General features: G+C 37.4%; 2 protein-coding genes across 4 annotated transcripts; one reads left to right on the top strand and one right to left on the bottom strand.

Annotated features, from left to right (window-relative positions):
- The first annotated feature begins 7,991 nt into the window (after positions 1 to 7,991).
- On the top strand, positions 7,992 to 15,971 carry LOC142622649 (uncharacterized). 2 transcript variants are annotated; one of them, XM_075796168.1, is made up of 6 exons: positions 7,992 to 8,363; positions 13,262 to 13,347; positions 13,701 to 14,960; positions 15,041 to 15,259; positions 15,336 to 15,460; positions 15,579 to 15,971. In XM_075796168.1, the coding sequence occupies exons 1-6, from the start codon at positions 8,349 to 8,351 to the stop codon at positions 15,779 to 15,781; spliced, it is 1,908 nt and encodes a 635-aa protein (XP_075652283.1). In that variant the 5' UTR covers positions 7,992 to 8,348; the 3' UTR covers positions 15,782 to 15,971. The 2 variants fall into 2 exon arrangements, with proteins under 2 accessions (XP_075652283.1, XP_075652284.1); XM_075796169.1 differs by having other exon boundaries at positions 15,065 to 15,259.
- Positions 15,972 to 16,599: 628 nt separating this feature from the next.
- On the bottom strand, positions 16,600 to 19,774 carry LOC142622754 (uncharacterized). Of its 2 annotated transcripts, none has more exons than XM_075796281.1 (5): positions 19,326 to 19,774; positions 18,542 to 18,637; positions 18,397 to 18,445; positions 17,399 to 17,511; positions 16,600 to 16,868 (listed from the first exon to the last, which is right to left on the bottom strand). In XM_075796281.1, exons 1-4 carry the CDS (start codon positions 19,653 to 19,655, stop codon positions 17,423 to 17,425), a joined length of 564 nt encoding a protein of 187 aa, XP_075652396.1. In that variant the 5' UTR covers positions 19,656 to 19,774; the 3' UTR covers positions 16,600 to 16,868; positions 17,399 to 17,422. The 2 variants fall into 2 exon arrangements, with proteins under 2 accessions (XP_075652396.1, XP_075652395.1); XM_075796280.1 differs by lacking the exon at positions 16,600 to 16,868 and adding an exon at positions 17,229 to 17,299 and having other exon boundaries at positions 19,326 to 19,761.
- Positions 19,775 to 23,460: the final 3,686 nt, after the last annotated feature.

A 23,460-nucleotide genomic window follows, 5' to 3' on the forward strand; every position in this document is an offset into this window, starting at 1 on the left:
GGACTTTTGGTCAACTATGAAGACGGAACAGACGATGATGAAAGAGATCCTGCTTGGCTTTCACAAATGTTTGAATCCGATTTCATCAGACTTATCAAGCTAACAAGTCATGACCAAATCAGCCAACTACCCTAGATCATCCAAAATGCTATTAAGAAAATCAACAACCCTTTTGTTTCTATCAGATGTTGGAGTACTCTACCAAAATGGGACAGAGATAATTGGATGGAGGTTCACCCCTCGAAGCATCTTGTCCTCATCAATGGTTTTACTTATCAGGGCCCATGGTATGAAGAAGACACATATATTTCATACAAATACCTTAATGCTCTAGCAGATTGCTGGAGGAACTACTTCAACAACCAAATTCTTGATGTCAACCATGATCTATGGAAAGATTACCATTTTATGGGTTCTACAGATAGAATCTATGTTTTTGGAAGAAAACCATATGACTCTGCTATTCGGCATCTTAAAAAGCTTGGTCATGATAATCCTAGGGAGTTTCTTAGGGGAAGAAAGCATGTACATGAACCTCTCTTATATTGTGGACTCTACAATCACTATGCCATGTATCATGAGCATAATTGTGACGACGATTCCCTATGGGATCCTTACGAAGGATATCCATCAGATGCTCCTAATATTGATTAAATTATCCTGACCAAGCAACTCAGGATAAGGTTCCAATCTGGTTACTATTCAAAATCAGCACCAGCCACTAATATGAACAGTACCCAAACAGTACCAGCACTCAGCAGATTCTCAATAAATTACTATTCATCCAACAGCGACAGATGAACAGTACTCCAGAAAAGCAAGGGGACAAGTCACTATTCATGAACAGTAAAATTTACTATTCACAAGACACAATCGTTCAGAAACACTGTTGCTTTCAGTGGAAAGAGTTTTCACCTCAGTAAAAGCAATTCACCTTTCGTGATTCTAGCAATCTTCAGATGGCATCCAAGGCTCCCTCCAGTCTATATAAGGCAGCCAAGACTCCATTCTGAGGCAGGTCAAATTTTAGGAGCAACTCCAAAATACCTCACTCTCCCAGTCCAGAGTTTCTCAGCTTTGCCTCCTCTTTACAACCCTTAGCATTGTAATCAGATGGCTCCCCTTTACTTTTGTAATACCTCAACCGGTTTTCACAATGTCGATTGAATTCAAACTTCCAAAAGCCCATGTTTGCCAAGATAACATGTGTTTCAAAACCACATTTGTTCTTGTCAAAAATATGACAGACAAGGTCATCTTAGGAAATCCTTTCCTATGCATCCTGTACCCCTTCACAGTGGATAGTAAAGGACTTACTACCTATCCCTTTGGCCAAACCATCAAGTTTAAGTTTCTTAATGAACCAGTGCCCAGAAACATTAGCACCATCCAAGCAGACTCTGTCTCCAAAACCCTAAACCTGATTAGTGCCAAGACCATACACCTTAAGTACCTTCAGGAGGAAATGAGATACAAGAAAGTTGAGGACCAACTAACTTGCAAAACCCTCCAAGAAAAGATCAGAAAGTTTGAAGAAAAACTTATGCAGGAAGTCTGCTCTGATGTACCCACAGCTTTTTGGCATAGAAAGAGACACGAGGTAGCTCTCCCATATGTCAAAGATTTCAATGAAAAGGATATCCCTACCAAAGCTCAACCTATCCAAATGAACCAAGAACTCATGGATACTTGCAGAGCAGAGATAGAGGACCTCCTTAAGAAAGGAATCATCAGAAAGTCTAGATCACCATGGTCCTATCCAGCCTTTTATGTCCAGAAAAATGCTGAGATAGAAAGAGGTGTTCCTAGATTAGTCATCAACTACAAGCCCCTTAACAAAGTCTTAGAATGGGTAAGGTACCCAATTCCCAACAAAAAAGGCTTAGTCAATAGGCTTAGTAAGGCAGTAGTTTTCAACAAGTTTGATATGAAGAGTGGATTTTGGCAAATACAAATCAAAGAGTCTGATAGGTATAAGACAGCCTTCACCACACCCTTTGGACATTACGAATGGAATGTAATGCCCTTTAGTCTAAAAAATGCACCTTTTGAATTCCAAAATATCATGAATGAGATTTTTAATCCATTCTCCAGTCATGCCATTATATACATCGATGATGTACTCATCTTCTTAGAATGCTTGGAACAACATCAAAAACACCTAAGAGCATTCCTTCATACCATCAAGCTCAATGGTCTTGTTGTTTCAGCCCCCCAAGATCAAACTTTTCCAGACCAAAGTTCGTTTCTTAGGTTTTGATATTCACCACGGTGTAATCAAACCCATAGATAGAGCTATCCAGTTTGCGGATAAGTTTCCAGATGAAATCCTAGATAAAACCCAGCTTTAGAAATTTCTAGGATCTCTCAACTACATCTCTGATTTCTGTCAGAATCTCAAACAACAATGCAAACTTCTTTTTGATAGACTTCGAACCAATCCATCCCCTTGGACTCCAGCCCATACCACAGTTGTCTGACATATCAAACAATATGTCAAGACCCTTCCTTGCTTAGGAATTTCCTCAATCAATTCCTTCAAGATTGTCCAAACAGATGCCTCTAACATAGGTTATGGTGGCATTCTCCTCCAGCGTGTTAATCCCAATTATCCTAAACAGATAGTCTGTTTCCATTCGGGAATATGGACTCCCACTCAGATTAATTATAGTACTATTAAGAAAGAAATACTATCTATAGTACTATGCATTTCAAAATTTCAAAGTGATCTTTTGAATCGAAAGTTTTCGATCAGGATTGATTGCAAATCTGCAAAACGTGTTTTAGAAAAAGATGTTCAAAACATTGCATCAAAATAGATTTTTACACGATGGCAAGCCATCCTTTCAGTTTTTGACTTTGATTTAGAATTCATTAAAGGAAGCCAGAACAGCATCCCTGATTTCCTAACCCGTGAATTTTTGTAGAATCATAACCAAGATGTCCGGGAAGAAACCCGTACAACAACCCCAACCCCCAAAGTTGCCTAAACAGCAAAACCATGTTGGTACTAGCCAGGCTCAGAACCCTGGCAAGCTCGTACCAATCACCCCTAGCCAAATCGTCCCATTCTCCCAAGCAAAAACCCCTAGTTAGAATAATCTCGCTTCACCATCAAACATTGCCAATCGTTATTTGGTTTCAACAGTTCCAAAACCAAATTATGAAAGGCCACCTTATAGTCAGCCCAGTTACAGTTCAGCTTGAGCCACTCCAGCACCAAGGGTAATCAACCCTTATGTAGTTGATGAGCCTTTTGGCCCTATCCAAACCCAAAAGCCTTCTTCTTATCTAACCCAGAAAGGAAAATCTTCTTATGTCAAGAAATCCTTTATCCAGCATATCTCTTACATTGAACCTCACCTAGTTCATATAATAGATCCACTTGCCTTAGTTATGGAAGTTCTGCCACCAAGCTGGCATTTCTTACCCAAACATCCGGAGAAAAATATCAAGTTCTACAAGAGCATCCTCACCCAGGAAAAGTCTATTCAAATAGAAAATATCTTCAACAAAGGGGACCCCCTAGTAGTCCTCTATCACAAGTTTATCATCACAGACTTTGTCAGTTGCAAAGAGTGGGGACAACATCCTTCTCTGTTAAGGACCCTAAAAAATTACAGGTCTCTAGCAGGCTCAAAACTCCATTACATTTATTATGACTACATGGACACCTTTGAAAAAGTTCTCTTTTTTCAAAACCAGAACTTTAATCATTCATGGTTCTTAATGTTCAATAAAGATTTCTAGAGCCAGATCCCCTCTTGGTTCCTTAAGTGGTGGGAAATGTTTGGATCCATCCCTCAGATCCTCCCAGAACCATTACAGGATGCCCTAAGATACTTTGATTCAAGATGCAGCTCTTCCAGACACCGATCTTAGTTCCCATTAATCCTGCTCTTCACTCAAAGGTACAGGGTCCACTGGATCAGTATGTGGAAATACACAATTAACAGCAACCTCTTAGACCGAGAATTTTCGGTAAAATGGTGGGACAGCCTTAGGATTGATCCAATTATCGATCAAGTTTATAAGGAATATCCTCCCCCAATTCAAAAACCCATTGCCCACAGGACAAGATCCTAGTCTAGCCTAGCCTAGACTCTGTCCAAATCATTGGAAAAACCAGTAAAGAATTAAAAGAACTAGTTCAGCAGCTAATGGTTCATTCACAGCAGCTAGAATCAGAAGAACAGATTTCTCCTACTGCTTCTGTAGCTTCAGTTAATCTCAATCCAATTGATCCTCTTCAGGATTCCCAAGATCCATATGATGGGTATAATTTGGATAGCGATTAAAAAGCATCCTGACCAAGCAACTCAGGATAAGATTCCAACCCGGTTACTATTCAAAATCAGCACCAGCCACTGATATGAACAGTACCCAAATAGTACTAACACTCAGCAAATTCCCGATAAATTACTATTCATCCAACAACGACAAATGAACAGTACTCTAGAAAAGCAAGGGGACAAGTCACTATTCATGAACAGTAAAAAGTTACTGTTCACAGACATAATCATTCAGAATCACTGTTGCTTTCGGTGGAAAGAGTTTTCACCTCAGTAAAAGCGATTCACCTTCCGTGATTTCAATAATCTTCAGATGGCATCCAAGGCTCCCTCCAGTCTATATAAGGCAGCCAAGACTCCATTCTGAAGCAGGTCAAATTTAAGGAGCAACTCCTAAATACCTCAGAGGTCTAATTGTAGCGTCAATTACCTCACTCTCCCAGTCCAGAGTTTCTCAGCTTTGCCTCATCTTTACAACCCTTAGCATTGTAATCAGATGGCTCCTCTTTACTTTTGTAATACCCTAGTTGGTTTTCACAACTGTATATATATAAAAGGACACACATTAAGTCATTTATTTTTAAAAATATTTTTTCGAGAATTGAAAAAGTTGTCAATACTTTTTCAATTCTCGAAAAAATATTTCCAAAAATAATTTTATATATATATATATATATGGTAAGCTATTTATTTTTTAAAACATTTTCTTGAGAATTGAAAAAAAATTTTCAAGAAAATATTTCCAAAAATGATTAGCAAAATCCATATATTAAATACTTTTTGGTCTCATCCTATTATTTAGTCCACAACATTGGTGTCACTTTTGTTTGTGTTACTGTGTAGGTGTATGTACCTATAACAGTTTTTATGACACATTTTTTTTAGTTTCAACAACTATATTGAATTTACGCCTTATTAATAAATTATATCCCAAAAATTTATTATACATGCAACCCCTTCATAAAATATTCGTAGTAATACAAAGTCATGAATGTAGACTGCCACTTTGAAGATTACTACATTTAATCCTTGAGTACCCGGTTTAATCCTTTAAGTTATTCATCATATATTTATGAAATCCAATTTCGTAAATATATACTTTAGTAAATTCTTACTAAAGTGGTTAGACCTAACACTCTGAATAACTAAACCCATTAAACTTATTTTAAGGAAATATTTTATATCTCTGTTATAAGATTATAAATTCCATCTTGAGAATATATGTTTCATCAACACTAAATGTGGCTGCCTAGCATACTGAAGTTTTGATCGTGACTTTAGATCTCATTCCTGATATATTAAAGCAACCTATACTTCATGATTAAGTATATTATTCTCTCAGGATTAAGATTTCATGTAAATAGAAGTCGTGAAATTTATTATTCATTTGACAATCATTAGGAGAATAATAAATCTCACAGTGGTCCAGTTCAATATGTCTTAACTCTTAAAACATATCAACATATCAACTAGAAGTCTCCACTTTCATGATCAAGACAAATCATTTTAGTTGATATGTTATAGTCTTTGCAGATGAAATGTCCAATTTCATCACCGACTACGAACTAAAATTCTGAGTTTACAAAGAACTTATGATCTATATCTTCTGTGACTAAATCATATAAATCACATACTCTGCATCTCATGGACTATATGATAAATGTCCAAATATTGATGTTACCATTATTTTAGATAATAATAAAACAATTTTATTAATTACAATATAATGTCATACATAATGTCATATTAGGACACTTTCGAGGAACCCTCTCAGGGACACTCTCGAGTAACCATCCCAAGTGCTCCTTTACTCTCTTGAGGAATTGTCTCAGGTATTCCATTACTCTTCCAAGGAACCATCTCATGTATATACTCTTTTGAGGAACCCTTTCAAGTACTCTTTGACCTTTTCGAGCATCTTCTCCTAAGGATGCTCACTCTAAATTCTTGTGGTATCTAGCTTCAGCAGAGCTTCTTTTGATTAACAAATTTATTGTAGGAAAGTCAACCGAATCATATTTGGAACCATTGCAATTAGTGTGTGTGTGTGTGTGTGTGTATGTATTATAATTAATAATAATAAAAAATACTTAGCTTTCTCCATTTGGAGTGAGAAGTGAGAACTTTTGAGAAATCTCTCTCCATCAAAGGAGAGCATTCAAGTGCGAGAGAGGCAAAGATGCCACTGGTGTGTCCAACGAGGTGTTAGGTAGTGAGATTGATGAGTTTGGGAGGCACGAGGTGGCGAGATAAAAGGAGAATTTTTTGCAAGGTTGAGGTGCAAGACTAGTCTGACTAGGTTAAAGGCGGTGAGATTGAGACAATTTCGACAAAGCATGAGGTGTGGCGAGTCTAGCAAGGTGAGTTTGGTCACCAGCAACACTGATTTTCTAAGAATGGGTTGTGTTTTGAGAATGAGTTGTGTTGTGTTGATTTTCTAAGAATGGGTTGTGTTGTGTTCTTAGGGAAGAAGGGTAAAATTGGGTTTTGGGAAAAGAATGTAAGGGCATACGAGATAAAGTTTCCAATGGTAGCCATTGGGTTTTTGCTGCGTTTTGGCATTGTTCCTTTGAGAGTCCAATGTGAAATTCTGATTTTTCACATTTTCGAGCTAAAAAATCAACATTCAAAATCCTTACCAAACTCCAAAAATTATGAAAATGCACATATATTTTTTTCTCCTTAACAGCCGAATCAAATGGGCACTTAGTTGCCCACATCTATCTCTCTTCCACCTCTATTTATAACTAGAGGTTCAATCAAATTGGAAATAGTTTCAGCACATGAAACTTCCTTTCTCAAAGATAATGGAAAACATTTATTGCCAATGGAGTCATCCATTTCGGCTACATAGAGAAATCTAATTTTGGCTTGTATGTCGGTGGTTGTCAAGGGCTTATTTGGTAGTAGCTTTCAAGAATTGTTGTTCAAAATGATGTAAAAACTGTGATTGAAAAAGTGTTGTGAAAATACGTATTTTAAAATACTCATAATGCAAAAAATGTGTCTGGTATCATGTTTCAAACAACATATTTTAAAATGTGAAAAAAATATAATTGTATATTTGGTATGCATATGTTTTTTTTTTTTTTTAAGTGGTAACTTTCTGACATGTACAATTAATGGAGGTGAAGAGAGAGATGAAGAAATCTAGAAGTGAAGAGAGAAGGAACGCGAAAGTGAAGGGGAAGAGAAAGAAAAAGATGAGGTGTGCACGAGAGAGAGAGAGAGAGAGAGAGAGAGAGAGTTCTAGTTATGTTAGGTCTTATTAAGTGAGTCCCAAACTTTTCTAAATATTTACAAAAGTGCCCTTGAGCAATGTTATTTAAAAACTGATACTCGGTAGAAGGAGTTTTCTAAATTCAGTATTCAAATACTCTAAAGTGAGAAATGAAACTCAAACATTTCTAAATAAAATTTCTTACCAAAGGCGTTGTTTTTATTGGTGCACATAATTTTTAGTATTTAAACACAGAAAATTGTTGTTTGAACTACCTTACCAAACAGGCCACCGACCATTGAAGCAATTCTAACCAAAAAAAAAAAAAAGTCAATTTTCAAAATATGTTTTCTTTGAAACCAACCAGATAAACAGACAAACAAACTCTTGGGAAGTTTTTTAAGTTTTGAAAAAAACAAAAACAAAAAACCTATATATACTTCACTTAAAAAAAAGAAGTTAATTAAACCCTGTAGTTTGGCGGCAATGACATGAATAAAATCCCACGCTCAGTCCTTACGCTCCTCCACGCTCCCGTAAAATACTCGAACTGTAGTCCAACTCAGATCCACCACTATCCACTCTCAACTATCCCCCGCCCCTACGGATTCGGCACCCAACGCGCCTCAACTCCCAAATCTCTCTCTCTCTCTCTCTAGTAATTTTCTTTATTTCTCTCTCCTAGGGTTTCTGCTCTGTCCTCTGAGAAATTTCGACAAATGGTGTAGCATCTATTTCCGCAACCTTAAATTCTCTCTTCCCATCGCTTTGTCGCTGCTGCTTAGCTTTTGTCACTTTCCCCAGAATATTCCCGGGTTTTATGGTGGTCCCCTCTCATGCTCTCCACTATGGTTAGTTACTTAGTTAGTTAGTGTTTTTTTTTTTTTTTTTTTAAACTTCTGATTTGATTTTTCCCCTTCTTTCTTTTTTGCTTTGTAATGGGTTTATTAGAAATAATTAACATTGATAGTTTGTTATGTTTGGCAGTTTCAAATTCTATGCCTTTGCATGTGTTGTACTTGTATGTGTCGAAGAAAACATGTGCTAATCTCAAAGCAAAGATTTTTCTTCTTAGTATTGCATAAGAAACTTACTTTACCCACAAATCTTCTTTTTTTGTGTTTTTTATATTTGGGGCTTTGTGGCAGAGCTTCAACATAGGCATGTCAATCAGAGGACTTTTGCTGCGTCATTACTGTCACTAGTCTCTCAATGCAACTTTTGCTGGTGCATCTATGAAATATGGATTTTGATTTTTTTTGTTCTCTCTAAATTTCAGATTTGGTGTCCATTTGGCTTGAGATTATAATTTATTTTTTTAGCTGTTTGCTTTTATTTACAGTTTTAAAACCTTACTTTCTCATTTTTCTAAAGTACAAGTGTACTTTACCACCACTGTACGTGTGATGGTCACCTCACAAGAAGAATAAGTGCTTGTGGAGTATGGGAGTTAAGGTCCAAGGTTTAAGTCTTCAAAGGGAGCTTCATTCACACATGTATACTTAGATTAGATTAGGTTAGAATAAAATTTTTATCTTGTATAAAAAAGAAGAGGAAGAATACTTTACTACACTTTTAGCAAACAATTTTTAACAAAAAGCTAGATAAGTTGTTCCCATTTGGACACTTGTTATGTCTTTGTTTGCTTGAAATTTTTCATTGAAGGAAAACATTAAACTCATGTTCTCATTGACAAAAAAAAAAAACACACATGGGTTTAGTGCAAACCTCTTGGTTTCAATAAAAAAAATTTAAAAAAAAAAAAAAACCTAAATGGACCTTGTACAGCGGAATTCAATAACCAAGCTGCTTCCCAAGTCTGCTTCAAGACCCTGCAACGATCTCCATGGGCCTCCTTTGCTTGTTGATATGCTGAAACTGCAATGCAGTTTGTCTATAGCCCCAGGCCAAATCATAGGTTTTGGTGATAGAACCTGAGGGTAAGAGAGAGCCTAAGGATGAGAGAGAGGATGACGACTAGGGTTTTCTTCTTCTTCTTTTTTTTTTTAATTAAGTGAATAGATTTGTGCCTCACTGTCTCGTTGTTAGTGTGTTGGTGTTTTTCCAGAATAGTACTCTTGAATACTGCAACCTAAAACCCTAGGATTAGGGTTTCTCCTTAATTGGTTGCCCACATGAGCTTGTCCAAAACCCAAATGCCAACATCCTCCCACTTGCCCGTAATAGGCAGGCCACTCTAAGCAGAATTATCTCTCATTTGCTTCCATCCACCTTTCCTATGCACACAAGAGGAAATGGTCCTCAACTGGCCTAACCTGTAGCTTGGAACACTACAGCCAAGCTCCATCAAATCTAGCTTAGTGTAACCCTTAAAGAAACTGTCTTGTTCTGCCCTAGATATATCTGATCACATCAAATTGAGTGTCCTTAAATCCCTCATGTCTTATGAAAAACTCAGAGCCACGCTCAAAACCACCAAAAATCACTTTGTCATGTACCCCAAAATCGTGTCCTAGACTCCTCATTCCTCAATCAAGGGAGACCAAAAATATATCTAACTGGGACATTGAAGGCGAATTGTGATTATTCAACCAAGTAAAAGCACCTCCTTTCAAAAGCAAATCCAACATAGCTTGTTTTAATATAAATGCAGAAAAATCTTAAACCTTATGTTGTTTTTGTTCCCCCTTCCTTTCACTTGGTAAACGGACAATGTTAATACTCTCCCTATTGCACTAGGGTATGCTCCACCAACTATAAATTCATGTTTGCTCCTCCTACAGCTACCTTCTAGTTGCATTTATTAACTCCTAAGTAAGTCCATTCAAAGTCATCTTTTGTGTTTAAAAATTTGCAAGAAATAGAATACTCAGCTACTACCTCTTCAACATTTTTAACAAATTTTTTGTCTACCATCAGATTGAAAGGATCAAAAGTCTATTTAGGTCTAGGTTAAATTAGGATAAGTGTTATGAGTTTGTGAGTTAGGGTTGATAGGGTTTCAGGTATGAGTGGATCTGATAATGGTGGAAATTTTTAGTGCTTGGGATGAATGGGAAATGAGAGAGCTGATTAGGGACTGTTTGAGGGAGTCCAACTGCCAAGAAAAGAGAAAACATTGAATTTGAGAGATAGAGAATAAGAGAGAAAGCACAAAATGCTTCACTAAGTCTTACATGGGAGGTTATATACATTGCCAAACTCAATTGTGATTGCTTGGGCATTTCTAGCATGTGCTAAAGATGTGTAATTATATTTTAACATGTGTGGAATGAGCCCATAGACTACCTATATAAAAAAAAGAGCCCATAAACTGACTTTTACAAAGTAGGATTATCCACTAATTCATGTATGTGCTAGAATTAACTCTTCAATCAACTTTTACAAATGTGCTCAATTAAATTTAACACTTGAATAAGCTTTAATCTGAGCTCTAACTTGACCACTCAAGGTGCTGACATGTGCATGCTAGCTGGATGAAGTTTCCCTAGAAAAAGGGGCCCCATTGAGCAAGCCAGTGCTGATTTCAGCACTTATGATGCAAAAGGAATTGTCAATCGGCAGTTGCACTCCAGGGTGTCCCCACCAACTTGTTTTGGCACAATTCCCTCTCCTTTAGAACACCATGCCCATGAGGTGAGGGAACCTTTGCTGCATCTGGTGGAGAACTTCCCAAGTAGCTTCTATTTGGAGGCCTTGCCACTTGACACGTACTTTGGTGATAGATCGATTCCACAACTTCTTACTCCTTTTTTGCAAATCTCTCTTGGGTTTTGGGGAAAACTCACCGTCTTGATCAATAGGAGGTAAGATGGGTGAGGGGGCAATGTTTTTCCCAATCTTGCGCTTGCATACTTTGGTGTAGGATGAATATGAGAATCTTGAGGCAGTTCCAATATGTAAGCCCCTTTCCCAATCCTTTGGATGATCTTGAAAGGTCCAAAGAACCGAGCAGATAACTTCAAATGGTTGCAAAGGCCCATAGATTTTTGGTTGTACGATTGCAACTCAAAAGGTCTGAATCCCCTAATTCAAATTCCTTCTCAGTTCGCTTCTTGTCGGCTTGGGACTTCATCTTCTTTTGAGCTACTGTGAGATTATGCTTTAAGGTAGCGAAGATTTGATTTTGAGTTTTCAAATGATCCTCCACCGCTTTTACCTTTTGAGCGCCCAAAATATAGTCTGTGAGCCTTGGGGGTGGAACCTTATACAATGCTTTGAATGGTTTCATCTTTGTGGTGGTGGGGTAATAGGTGTTGTACCAATATGTGGCTAAGGGCAGCCACTCCAACCATATTTTTGGTCTTTCACAAGCATAAGTTCATAGGTAATGCGTAAGACTCTTATTCACTATTTTTCTTTGGCCATTCATATGCAGGTTGTAGGTGGTTGACATGGCCAATTGGTTTCCTTGGAGTTTAGACTCCTCACTCCAAAAATTTCTGGTGAAGACTTGTATTTCTGATTAAAGCGTAGAGAGAAATCTCCAATAATTTCTCACTTTGCTCTTCTTGATGGGCAACCACTCTCTTCATAACTTCCTCCACAAAACTCTCATCTTTCTCCTGTAAAGTGGATTGAACATCCATCAAGAAGAGTTTGCGTGTTTTACCTTCATGCTCGACATGCCATTTGTTTTCACAATTATAGCATAGCCCCTTCCATTGTATCTCCTTCATTTGCACTTGAGAGATTCTTTGCAAGGGCATCTTTGTTTTTGGGTCCACCTTGATGTCATTCTTGGCAGGTGCTCCAAGAATGGAAGGCCTTCCCATTTCACGTGTGGCTTCAAATCTTTTCTTGATGCCCAACATGTACTTCTCTTGAATTTTTTGACACCAAATGCGGCATTGAGATGAATGGGGGGGGGGGGGTTCAACATCCTTACCAGAAGTCAAATTTTATCTTGCAAGCTAGTTAGAAGTAACTTAGCTTGTGTCTCCTGGAAAAAGACCCTTGATGCTGTTGGAGAGAGCTTTGAATTGAGCTTTCTAATGTGGCAATGTCAAGGTTTGCTTTAATTGTGCAAGTGCCTCCACTGGGTTGTCATAGGCTGTTGTTCCAAAATGAAAGTGTAAGGCTCTAATGAAAGCTTCCCAAGTTGCAAATAATCTGGACTCCTCCCCATCTTGATACCAATTTTAGTGCCTCCTCTTCCATGTGGAAGGAAGCTATTTGGACCTACTGATGGTTTGAAGTGTTGTCAAACTTGAAAAATTGATATGCTCTGTACATCTAACATGAGGGGTCTTTGCCTTTGAATCTTCGAAAGTCTACCTAAATTGGTTTTGGGAAACAACGTGCATATTCCTCTTGGGAAGCAGCAAGTACCTCTGGTCTTTGTACTCCTCGTCCCTCATGAGGGTTGCCAAGGACTCCTTGATGTAATCTAGGTCGGACAATGAAACATGGCATTTAAAAATCTAATGGTCTTAACAAAAATCCTCAGGTTATCACACAAAATCAAATAAATGCCACATTTCTCATATCTGACTAAAAATTTGGGGGGGGGGGGGGGGGAATTGAAGGATTTTTAAATGGAAGGGGATCTTATCCCTTGATCTAAATATTAAGATGTTCCTTTGGCAAGGAACTTGATTTTAGGTTTGCTTATATTTCACAAGGTAATAAATTCAGGTTGTAATGATGCAGTCATTGGTGTGGGTTTGGGGCGTTGGAATGTATATGTACATATTTAAAATTTGTTACTTATCCATAGATGTATAATGATTATTTCATAGATATATGATAAGCATGCTCCAATTGCTGTGTATTTTTGTTGTTGCAGGTGACTATTTGTCAAAAGTGTGGTGACAGAGGTTTCTCTGTGGCATTGATCTACTGTGACAGATGTTCGGTTTATGCTCAACATCGGTATGATTTATTTGCAGTGTGTCTATGTGTGTTGGTTTGCATTTTTGGCCATGTGTGTGTGTTCATGAGTATGCCTAGATACAATTGTTTAAAAAAATAAAATAAAAAGTACTTGTTTCCCCAAAAAAAAAAACTGTACTTTAAATAGTCTGGTCTGGAAATGTGTTACCAAATGAGCACTTCGACTATCAGACAGAATGGCTGATGCTGTTTCTTTGACTTGATTCAAATGCTTTGAAAAGTTTATTTGCGTGAAATTTTTATGTTAAAAGGAACAAATTATTTCATATTATGGTTGTAATTTTTCTACTCAAAATGGGCTGTTGTGACTCTTGCCTTTTCTTTTTCCTCAGCTATTGCTTGGATGTGCTGCCTGCAACTTTTGATGAGTATGTTATTTGGTTTTGTGCGGATTGTGAACCAAAGATTCGAAAGCTGTCTACTGTCGTCAATACTAATGCTCTCCCATCTGGAATAAGTCATTCTGTAAATTTGAAAAATGTGCTAGCAACCCAATCTAGAATAAGATTACAGAAGAATCTCGAAAGATTGAAGATAAAGGTTAGAAAGACAAAGAATAAGAAGAAGAGAAAGAACATCACTGGCTCTCTGTCTAAAATGGGTAAACAAATATGTAAAAAAAGCCCTTCCCTTCAACTCAAAAAGATGCATTCTGGTGATATCTTTGAAAAAGACAAGAAGCTTGGACAGGAGTTGCGAGTGATAGTGACAGATGGTGCCAATTACAATTATGAAGTCGAACTGGGACTGCATCTGAAAGATGGGCCCAACTTGGTTGAAGAGGCTGTATCTGTTAACCCATCTCTTCGATGCAATGAGACACTTGAGAATTGTGAAGGTCAGAAGGTTAGACAAGAGTTGGTACTGCACCTGAAAGATGGGACCAACTTGGTTAAAGAGGCCATATCTTGTCACCCTTCTCTTCAATGCAATGAGATGCTTAAGAATTGTGAAGAAGGTCAGAAGGTTGAACAAGAGTTGGGGCTGTATCTGAAAGATGGGACCAACTTGGTTGAAGAGGCAGTATCTGTTAACCCTTCTCTTCGATGCAGTGAGAAGCCTGAGAATTGTGAAGGTCAGAAGGTTGGACAAGAGTTGGGACTGCATCTGAAAGATGAGAGCAACTTGGTCAAAGAGGCCATATCTGTTAATCCTTCTCTTCGATGCAATGAGAAGCTTGAGAGTTGTGAAGATCAGAAGGTTGGACAAGAGTTGGGACTTCAGCTGAAAGATGAGACCAACTTGGTTGAAGAGGCCGTATCTGTTAACCCTTATCTTCGATGCAATGAGACACTTGAGAATTGTGAAGGTCAGAAGGTTGGACAAGAGTTGGGACTACATCTGAAAGATGGGACCAACTTGGTTGAAGAGGCTGTATCTGTTACCCCTTCTCTTTGCTGCAATCAGACGCTTGAGAACTGTGAAGGTCAGAAGCCTGGACACAAATTCATTGTGGATCTGAAAGACGAGACCAAGTTTGTTAAAGAGGCTGAATATGTTAAAACCTCTCAAATAGCTACCAGTGACCCTTCCAATACCTTAAAACAAAAATGCTATGTTACTGCACAGCCTATCATTGATCCTATCTGGAGGTACTCCTTCCCCCCTTGAATTTAAAGTTGCTCATCTGATGCAGCATTTAAACTTGTGCATTACGTTATCCTTTTGACAGGGGAAGTTTATGTATCCGCAACAGAAGTTCTAGAGCTGTTGGCCTCGTAGCCCATTTGTCTTGCTTGGCATGCTATAAAGTGTGTGAGGAGGCAAAACTAATGCCAGAGTTGCTATATGCTGAACTGTTTCGTAGGTCAGATGTGTGGCCAAAAGGTTTTGAGAAGCAGGGCCCATCTGACCAGAGTATTGCTCTTTATTTCTTTCCAAAGAATGAAAGGTGATGGTTTCGATAATGTTTCGTGAGCTTCCTCTCACTTTAGGTTCTTCTAAATGTTAATGTTACATTGTTACAGTGATGGAAAAGCTTTTGAGGGCCTGGTGGATAGCATGATTAGCCAAGACCTTGCCATGAGATCCATGGTGCAAAATGCAGAACTTTTGGTTTTCACTTCTACCATACTGCCTGTGCAATATAGGAGTGAGGCCACTTGTCTTTATTTGCTTAAAAAAGCTATCTCGATCCTTTTATTAAACATCAATTTTATCTTATTTTTCTGCAGAAACTAAAACTATTTCTTGAATTATTTTATTTGCAGCATTTCAGGCGAAGTTTTATTTGTGGGGGGTGTTTAGGAGAAAGCAAGCAGCGCATGTAACAAATACATTTGTCCCTGAAGTGGAGAAAACCCTTACAAATGCCTTAAACTGGGATAGGCGGTCAAGTTCTACCAGTCTTTTAAGTAACAGTGATAGTCGTGGTTCTGATTCACTGTATTCTTTTTGTGCTTCAGTGTTTTGATTTCGTTCATTAGAATCTGTATAGTTTTTGTTTCTCTCTCTCTCTCTCTCTCTCTCTCTCTCTCTCTGCAACAGGGCCATGATATGGAGTAGAAATTTTAACTTGCATACTAGAGACAAATCCATGGAGTGTCCTAATCCTTTGGGCAGCAACTTTCAGACACGAGAGAGAGAGAGAGAGAGAGAAGGGGGGGGGGGGGTGGGAGGGGTTTGAAGTAGCTCTAAAATAAATAGAAGAATCCCGAATTAGCAACTATCCACAAGTGTCAATTCATGCAAGGCAAGAGAGCAACAATTGTTTTGCTTTCACATGTTAGCTAAAATAGGTTATTGGGAATAGGCTTTCATCTCTATATGCGTTTGTTATAGCAAATAAAGAATCTGTAGTTGATGGTCAAGGTAGTGTAATATTTGAGTGAATCTTATTAAATGTGCTAACCTTGGTATGGAAGTTACTCATGAATGTAACGCTCAGAATTTACCTCTAGACTTGGCTTTACAATAAATAAGAAAGGAGCAATAATTATCTTCTTGTTTTAATTGGTTAATTCTCCAAAACTCAAATAACTGGGAGGAAATTTTGATAAATTTGCCTGATTAATTCAGAATAATAGATTTTTTTTTTTAATTAAAAAAAAATCTAACTTAGGTAGGAACCTTAGTTAAACTTTCAGTAAACTTCTAAGTTGCTTCTGTCTCTCTCTCACTCGACTCATGTCTACGATGAATTGTGAATATGCAAGCCATTACTCATTTTCATTTAAAAGGACTAGTGTTATCACCCCCAAGAGTTGTATTATAACAGTCAATTAAAGACGATTGAACTGAAATTTATTCTCTTTTGAAATCTGAGCCCAAGATTCACTATTTAATGGACAATGGGGCTCATTATGTATCATACAGTTCAGAAGTAGCCTTTTTTATTGGTAAAAATAGCATTTCTAATCCTAAGAAAGAGACGCATTTGTTCTTATGAAGTAAAAATCAGCAGCATTTCTATAGCAGATGTCTCCATTTCACCTCGTTCACTAATTGTAATAGACTGTAGATCCTCTAGAATCCAGACTGATTCTCTCAAATATCAATTCCTGAAAAACAGAATTCAACAGTAAATTATCAAAATTTGATTCCTTGATAGACAGGTAAGAGAGTTGCTTGCCACAAAAGTTCCATTAAATTTTAATATCCAATGGAAAATTCAATTCCCACACAAAGTATGAGGAAAATATGTCCTGAATAAAGTAATTCATTAAAGTGTCGTGAATACAAATGAACAGAATCTGCTGAGAATAATTCTCTCCCTCTTTTTTTTGCCCAGAAATTCTCCATTATTGTTATGACAGTCCAAAATTCATAAGAGGGAAAAAGAATCTCATTGTTCATTTTTGGAACTTCTTTTCCAGTGAATAGTATCGTCAGCCAAACCTTATAAACCAAGATAGAATAGCACCAAGATGTATTATCTGGTTAAACCTTAAACATAGGTTTACTGTAGTTAATACTTTTTTAAATAGATAACCTACAGGAAAAAGTTAATAAAAGGCCTGAGTTCTTGGATAACTGTACTGCATGACTGGTACACACCAATAATGAAAGACGCCAAGTATAGAGTACTCACCTGAACTGTCTTGTTACCAGACGGCTAAGCTGATGGAATCCCATAACGACTTTGAAGATTATTAATTGCTTTCTCACAGTATTCTGAAAGCTCAGTGATTGATGTTTTGCATGCTGAAAAATTCAAATAAAAACAAAGAATGCATCCAAAAGGAATCAGATAATGGTTTATAAACTGCTGACACAAGTTGAAATGGTAGCCCATGTTAGTATTCACATTATCATTATGCTTCATATTTATGACTTTAACATACCTAAAGTCATACAGTAATGCTGTCTTGAAGTAATTTTCTCATTACTGTCAGTTTGAATAAGAAGAATAATGCATGTCTTCAATCTCATCCAAAAATACATGGTAATTGGTAACGATATAGGATGATGTATCCAAAAGTCCATCTAGAGTCTATAAAATAGAGTTCTATTTGCAGTTAACACATGCGCAAGTACATGAACATGTGCAAACTTGCATATCCTCATATGTAAAGGTGTATATAATGACATGTTATTTAAAATTCTAATTGACGTTACACTGTATACATTGTTAGAGAGAAGAAATACAATCTATCCGTGAAATACACTCATCTCCATTTCATTAGGATCCTAATTCTCATAGGGGTATAGATCATCAGATCCAACCTCCAAGTTTGGAATACACTAATCATAAATAGGATGTAAATGGGTCATAAACTGTTGTGCAGTTTCTCTGCTCAAGTGCATCAGCCATGACCACTATCATTCGTAACTCGTAAAGCATCACAAACCAATATCCAGTTGTCATTAACGAAATTCACAAGTTCTTTTCCTTAAAAGTAGCAATAAATCTAGATACATAACTTTTTTCTCAACTACTGAGGTGATAGGTTGTGATATAATAAAAGCGATGCCAGTGGCGATCCCATGTGAAAGTTGATGTTATACTAATCACAATCTACCATCCCACATGTTGTGAAATTTCTTAAGTTTGTAGCATTGTTGTAAACCCGAGACATAGAAACATACCACGAGATGCGCTGGCTTGTGCATCTGCCTTGAACTCTGCATACGAAGCCTGAAAAAATACTATAATTAGCTTACACACTTTGTGGATTTACTAAAGCACACAAGAAAAACTCAACTTGTGTTTGTGACAAAGGAAACGTTTTACCTGCATTGCTTCCCGACTTTCGCTAATCCGTTCAGATATTTTCTTGTATTCCTTCTCTGCTTCATCCATCGCTTGTTGGCACGCTTGAGTCTGAATCTATTAAATTAGAAAACCAAATAATTAGCCAAGAAAAACCTTACTAACACAGCAGTTTACACAAAGGAGAAAAGAAATACTCTTCAACTATTAGTGAAAGCGGGTTCATGAGAACCTGTGGAAGCTTGAGAAACGGTAAAAGCATAAGATACACATCGAACAATACAAATTTAAAAAAACTAAACCATAGTCAAACCATAATTACAGTAATTTTTTTGTTGAATCACTCATAATTTGAGATGATTCGTTTGCAATAAGCAAAAATTGAAGAACAATATTGAAGTTACTGAAGCCTGTCTAGGCTATTAGCACTATCTTCTAAAGTAGTTGTTGAATCTTTGAGAAACTCTAATGGAATCTTCTAATTCAAATCTCTCTCTCTCTCTCTCTCTCTCTCTCTCTCTCTCTCTCTCTCTCTCATGCCAAAGAAATTAGAGATTTGATTAGCATAACTAGAGGATTTGAAAATAGAATTTCGGCAAACAAAGTCAAATTTCGTATGAGATTATTTTGAACAGAACAGATCGACAATCAATAGGTGAAAGAAGCAGGTAAGTATAAAAATCAGAAATCATCGAATATCCAATACTTTTTCTTCATTTATATATATATATATATATATATACAGGAATCTGTTTGGCAGATGAGAAAGCGAAAGAAAAGAAGAGAAGAAAGAATTGATTGGGACCTTGAAGCGCTTGTGGAGGCGAGAGTGGGAAGCCTGGAGATCCTTGATGATCTCAGAGTGAGAGTGTTCGATGTGGCGCTTGAGATGGTCGAGGCGCGAAGAGGCGAGGTCTTTGAGATCGGAGACGGTGCCTAGGGTTTTCACAGCGGCGATAGTAGGCCGCGACTTGTCAGTTTTCTTGCTCTTAGAGGTGGAGACCGTACTCTTCTTCTTCTTGTCGCTGATGATGGTGAACAATGGCGATTTCGGAGACTCGTTTGGAGAAGGAAAATCCGCCATTTCTGTTGGCGTTTCCAGAAGTGAGGACTTGCGGTTCACTTTCTTCTTCATCTCTCTCTCTCTTCAAAATTTTGGGGCAGAGTTTGTATGTTTGGAATTCAGTGAATGAAGAGTGAGTGTGTGTGTGTGTGTGTGTGAGTCTAAGTTTGAGCGGGTAATTTTTTATTTTCAAATTGGAAAAATGCCAAGCTAGAGTCTGTTATTCGGTGGGTTTCTCACATAGGTCGGTTTCGGTCCATGGATTGGCTATGAATATTTTATACCTTGTCAAAATAAATTGGGTTTTTAATTTTTATAGACTATTTAAGTTATTTCTTTTCTCTCTCTCTCTCTCTCTCTCTCTCTCTCTCAAATAAAAAGTTATTTTTTCAATTCTCATCGTATGACTAAATTATATTTTAAATTTTGCAAATTCATTAAAAACTTGTTAGTGGCTCAACCTCTATTGGTTTTAATAGTGGTTTCCAATAATGAAAAGTTATGAAGTGAGATTGGATTGTTATGTGTGGACCCATCCTAGTCATGGGCCTAATAGTACGTCATAAGCCCTTTTAGACAAATTCTTAGGCCAAGGCACAAAAAGGAATTGTCGCATGATTATAGATTTAAAAACCACTTGAATCTCATTTGCAAAGGAGTTAGTTTGTTCTAAATCTAGAATTAAGGTATGTTATTGGAAAGGTGTTAAATAACCCAGCATCACCCAACCATGTAGTTGGCATTCACTTTTATTATTGGACTATATCTAGATGGGCCTCACTGAGGAAGTCTACCTAAAAACACACAAATCTTAACCCTTAAAACCCTACTTGCTAATGATAGCAATTCACTAATTTGTGATTAATGAATTAGTGGTTAAAATTACCTTTGTGCCTTTGTGTATGAAGTAACCATTTTGCTCTTTCTAATATTAAATTATAGGTACGAAATGAGATATAGCATCTCCTATGCTGATCTCATAAGACCATTGTCTTATTGACATGTGGGTTAATGAGACAATGGGCAAATGAGACTGGCGCATTCAAGATTTTCTCATGAAACAGTGATGCCTACACCTTTTAGTGAGAAGTTCAACTTAGAAGGGAATAGGCTGAGAGTAAATAGAAATTGATGGGACAAAGGGTAGGAAATGCAAACATTCGGTTTTGAGGTTTTGATTTTATGTCATTTAGTATGGAAAATCATATAATCTAGAGTTTTGATTTGTCATTATCTCCCTCTTTAATTTCTAGCATCTTCAAAATCTCTGTTTTTTTTTTAATTAAAAAATAATTCTAGATTGAGATATTTGTATTAAAAATGCGAATGTTTCAACGATTTTTTCCCCCAGTACAGGTGTGTGATTGAAGAAAAAGGAGAGGTCTTAGTTTAGTAGGGGTTGTGCTTGTGTATATGTGATCAGGCCCTCAGGTGAAATATGTGGGCTTCAATTCTAAAATAGAGTATTTGCTGAAAGAAAATTAATATTTTTGTTTTCTTTTTATATGTTAGAAATAAGGGTGTTCGTGATGTGGTACATTGCGGTTTTAGATCATTTTTAGTATTGCACTTTGCGGTGCGATTTAGCCAAAACTATAACTGCACCACACCTTATTTTTGTGGTCACATGTGCGGTGCGGTGTGGTGCAGTTTAAAGTTTAGCCAAAACCATAACCGTACTACATCTCATTTTTGCGGTCACATGTGCGGTGCAATATATAAAATGTGGTTTGAAGCCGATATATTTTTCAAATTTTGGGTTTTTCCTGCCCAGCCCAAAACTGATTTTTCCTTTTGTTTTGGGCCAAGTTTTAAACTATTAAGTTAATTTTCCTTTATTTTGGACTGACTTTCCTAATCAACACCTGCTAGGCTATTAAGCTTTTTTTTTAATTAAAAAAACAAGAGTTATTAAACTATTAATAATATATTTAATATTAAAGAAATAAATATATTAATACATAGAAAGGAAGCGTTGTGGTGCGGTATTATAAAACTGCAAATTGCATTGTACCATGCGGTGCGGTGTGGTGCTGTGCATTATTACTTGTGGTGCAGTGTGGTTATGCCAATTTGCGAGCAATTTTGGTGCGATTTTTGCAGTTTTTACAATTTGGTAAACACTCCTAGACTTAGAAATAACTTCTCACTTAGTATATGTGTTTTGTATGAGTTGGGCCATACTAAAGGTGAGTGAGACTTTCTTACATGAAATTCATTTGTATCTCTAATATTTATATTTACTTTGGTTAATATGGTTTGGCAAATGTCTTTGTTGTTCTTCTTGTAAAAGGTATCATGGTAATTGGAGTAGTGAGACATAGATAGTGGTCTCTTTAATTGAAGGACCTAAGAAACAGAAACCAAAATTTTGCTTAACTTTTACTTTATAACTGTGTGGGCCTTTTTTTTTTGCAAATTTTGGGTTGGGCCGCCTGCTGCTACACTAGGCCCAAAGATTTCTGGATCAAGGAGTTGGGACCGGTCCAAGAGCAAACCTCCTTGATCCGGCTTATGCGCAAATGATGCCTCTGTTAATCAGGCTTTGATCATATGCCCCTGGCAGGTAGAACTGTTACATTAACTACGGCAAGCAGATACAATAAAAATAATAATGAAAATTCCTTTACAATTCAGAAAAAAATGAATAATGGGCTTTGATAAGGAATGCCTGTTTTATGAAAAAAACAACAAAAGAGTAGGTATTGAATGAACAACAATAAGCTTATTAAGAATAATAAATTTCAGTCTGCTGCACCAGGATAGGTTGCCAAGTCTAAGTTAAGAAGGAAAATCACCTCTTTAACGCGATTAACCTCTCTGAATGAGAAATTAACTGCTTTGAAAGGGTAGGCCTGAATGACTTGTGTTTAGTGAGATCATTCTCTGTTACCAGAAAGCATGAATTAGAGAGGGAGAGGGAGATCGACCCATTCGGTGCATGCCTATCACCTTGTTCTCTCTGTACTCTTTTCTCTATTCCTTAATTATTTTCCTTTCTTTTCTTCGTTTTTACTCTCTTTTCTATTTTCTCTAATTCTTTCTCTCTTTTCCCTTGGTTTTTACTCTTACTGCCTGTTTAATTCTAGTAATTATATCCCAAAGGTTCCTCCTCCCTTACAGTGCACATCGAAGGCTCCTTATATAGTGCCAGCCGTGGCGGGCTTTTACCATTTTAGCCCTTAACATTTTTGTTTGGTGTAGGCGTCCTTGCCGACCATTACTGACTGACTAGTCACTCAGCCAGCGCCACTTACTTACGCTGGCCGCACCATTTTACCTCACTAGACAAAGAAGGCTCTTTTGTTTGTTTGCTTGCCGTGGCATTCCTACCTGCCACGGTGTAAGCACTCTTCATCCCTCCATCCCTCATGGCATGCACCTAGTGGTTCCTACTCAGCTTTACCTCTTTTGGGTAGTATGTCATCCCAGCAGGACATTGCCTCCAAAAGAGCTTAAGCAGGAAACATGAAAATGAGTTTTTCCCCCTCCCCACTGCTAGACCATCCCTTCTTACCTCTGACCCATGACCTCACCACTTCCTGTATTGGCTGGGTACAGGCTAGTGATGTCTGGGCCTTGCGCGTGCCTTACCTCCGTGCTCGTTCAAATTCTGCCAGCTGCTTATGTGCCTAGTGCGGTCTGAAAGTCCATCTGCCCTGTCTACTGTTCATCTTTGACTTCTTATGGCATGGGCTGCTTTCTCTGACTTCTTATTTATGGCTTGCTTCTTTAGGGGTTGGGCCTTCCTCGATTGTGGGCTGTTCTGTGCTTTTATTCTTAGCCTTGTTATTTTGTTTCCTGCCGCACCATTTTGTCATGTCTGCTGTGAGGTTTGCTTGACCTAAGGCTGCTAGGCCTCTTCAGGCTTTGCTGT

Source organism: Castanea sativa, chromosome 1, assembly GCF_040712315.1.
Source record: "Castanea sativa cultivar Marrone di Chiusa Pesio chromosome 1, ASM4071231v1".
Taxonomy (NCBI): domain Eukaryota; kingdom Viridiplantae; phylum Streptophyta; class Magnoliopsida; order Fagales; family Fagaceae; genus Castanea; species Castanea sativa.

Bases quoted from the DNA above. Each gene is read 5' to 3' on its own strand.
- LOC142622649 (XM_075796168.1), top strand. The intron at 14,961-15,040 runs GTACTCCTTCCC...TCCTTTTGACAG, and splicing joins ATCATTGATCCTATCTGGAG to GGGAAGTTTATGTATCCGCA. The intron at 15,260-15,335 runs GTGATGGTTTCG...ACATTGTTACAG, and splicing joins TTCTTTCCAAAGAATGAAAG to TGATGGAAAAGCTTTTGAGG.
- LOC142622754 (XM_075796281.1), bottom strand. From the start codon at position 19,655: ATGAAGAAGAAAGTGAACCGCAAGTCCTCACTTCTGGAAACGCCAACA. The intron at 18,446-18,541 runs GTAAAACGTTTC...GTATTTTTTCAG, and splicing joins AAAGTCGGGAAGCAATGCAG to GCTTCGTATGCAGAGTTCAA. The intron at 17,512-18,396 runs GTATGTTTCTAT...TGAATTTTTCAG, and splicing joins ACAAGCCAGCGCATCTCGTG to CATGCAAAACATCAATCACT.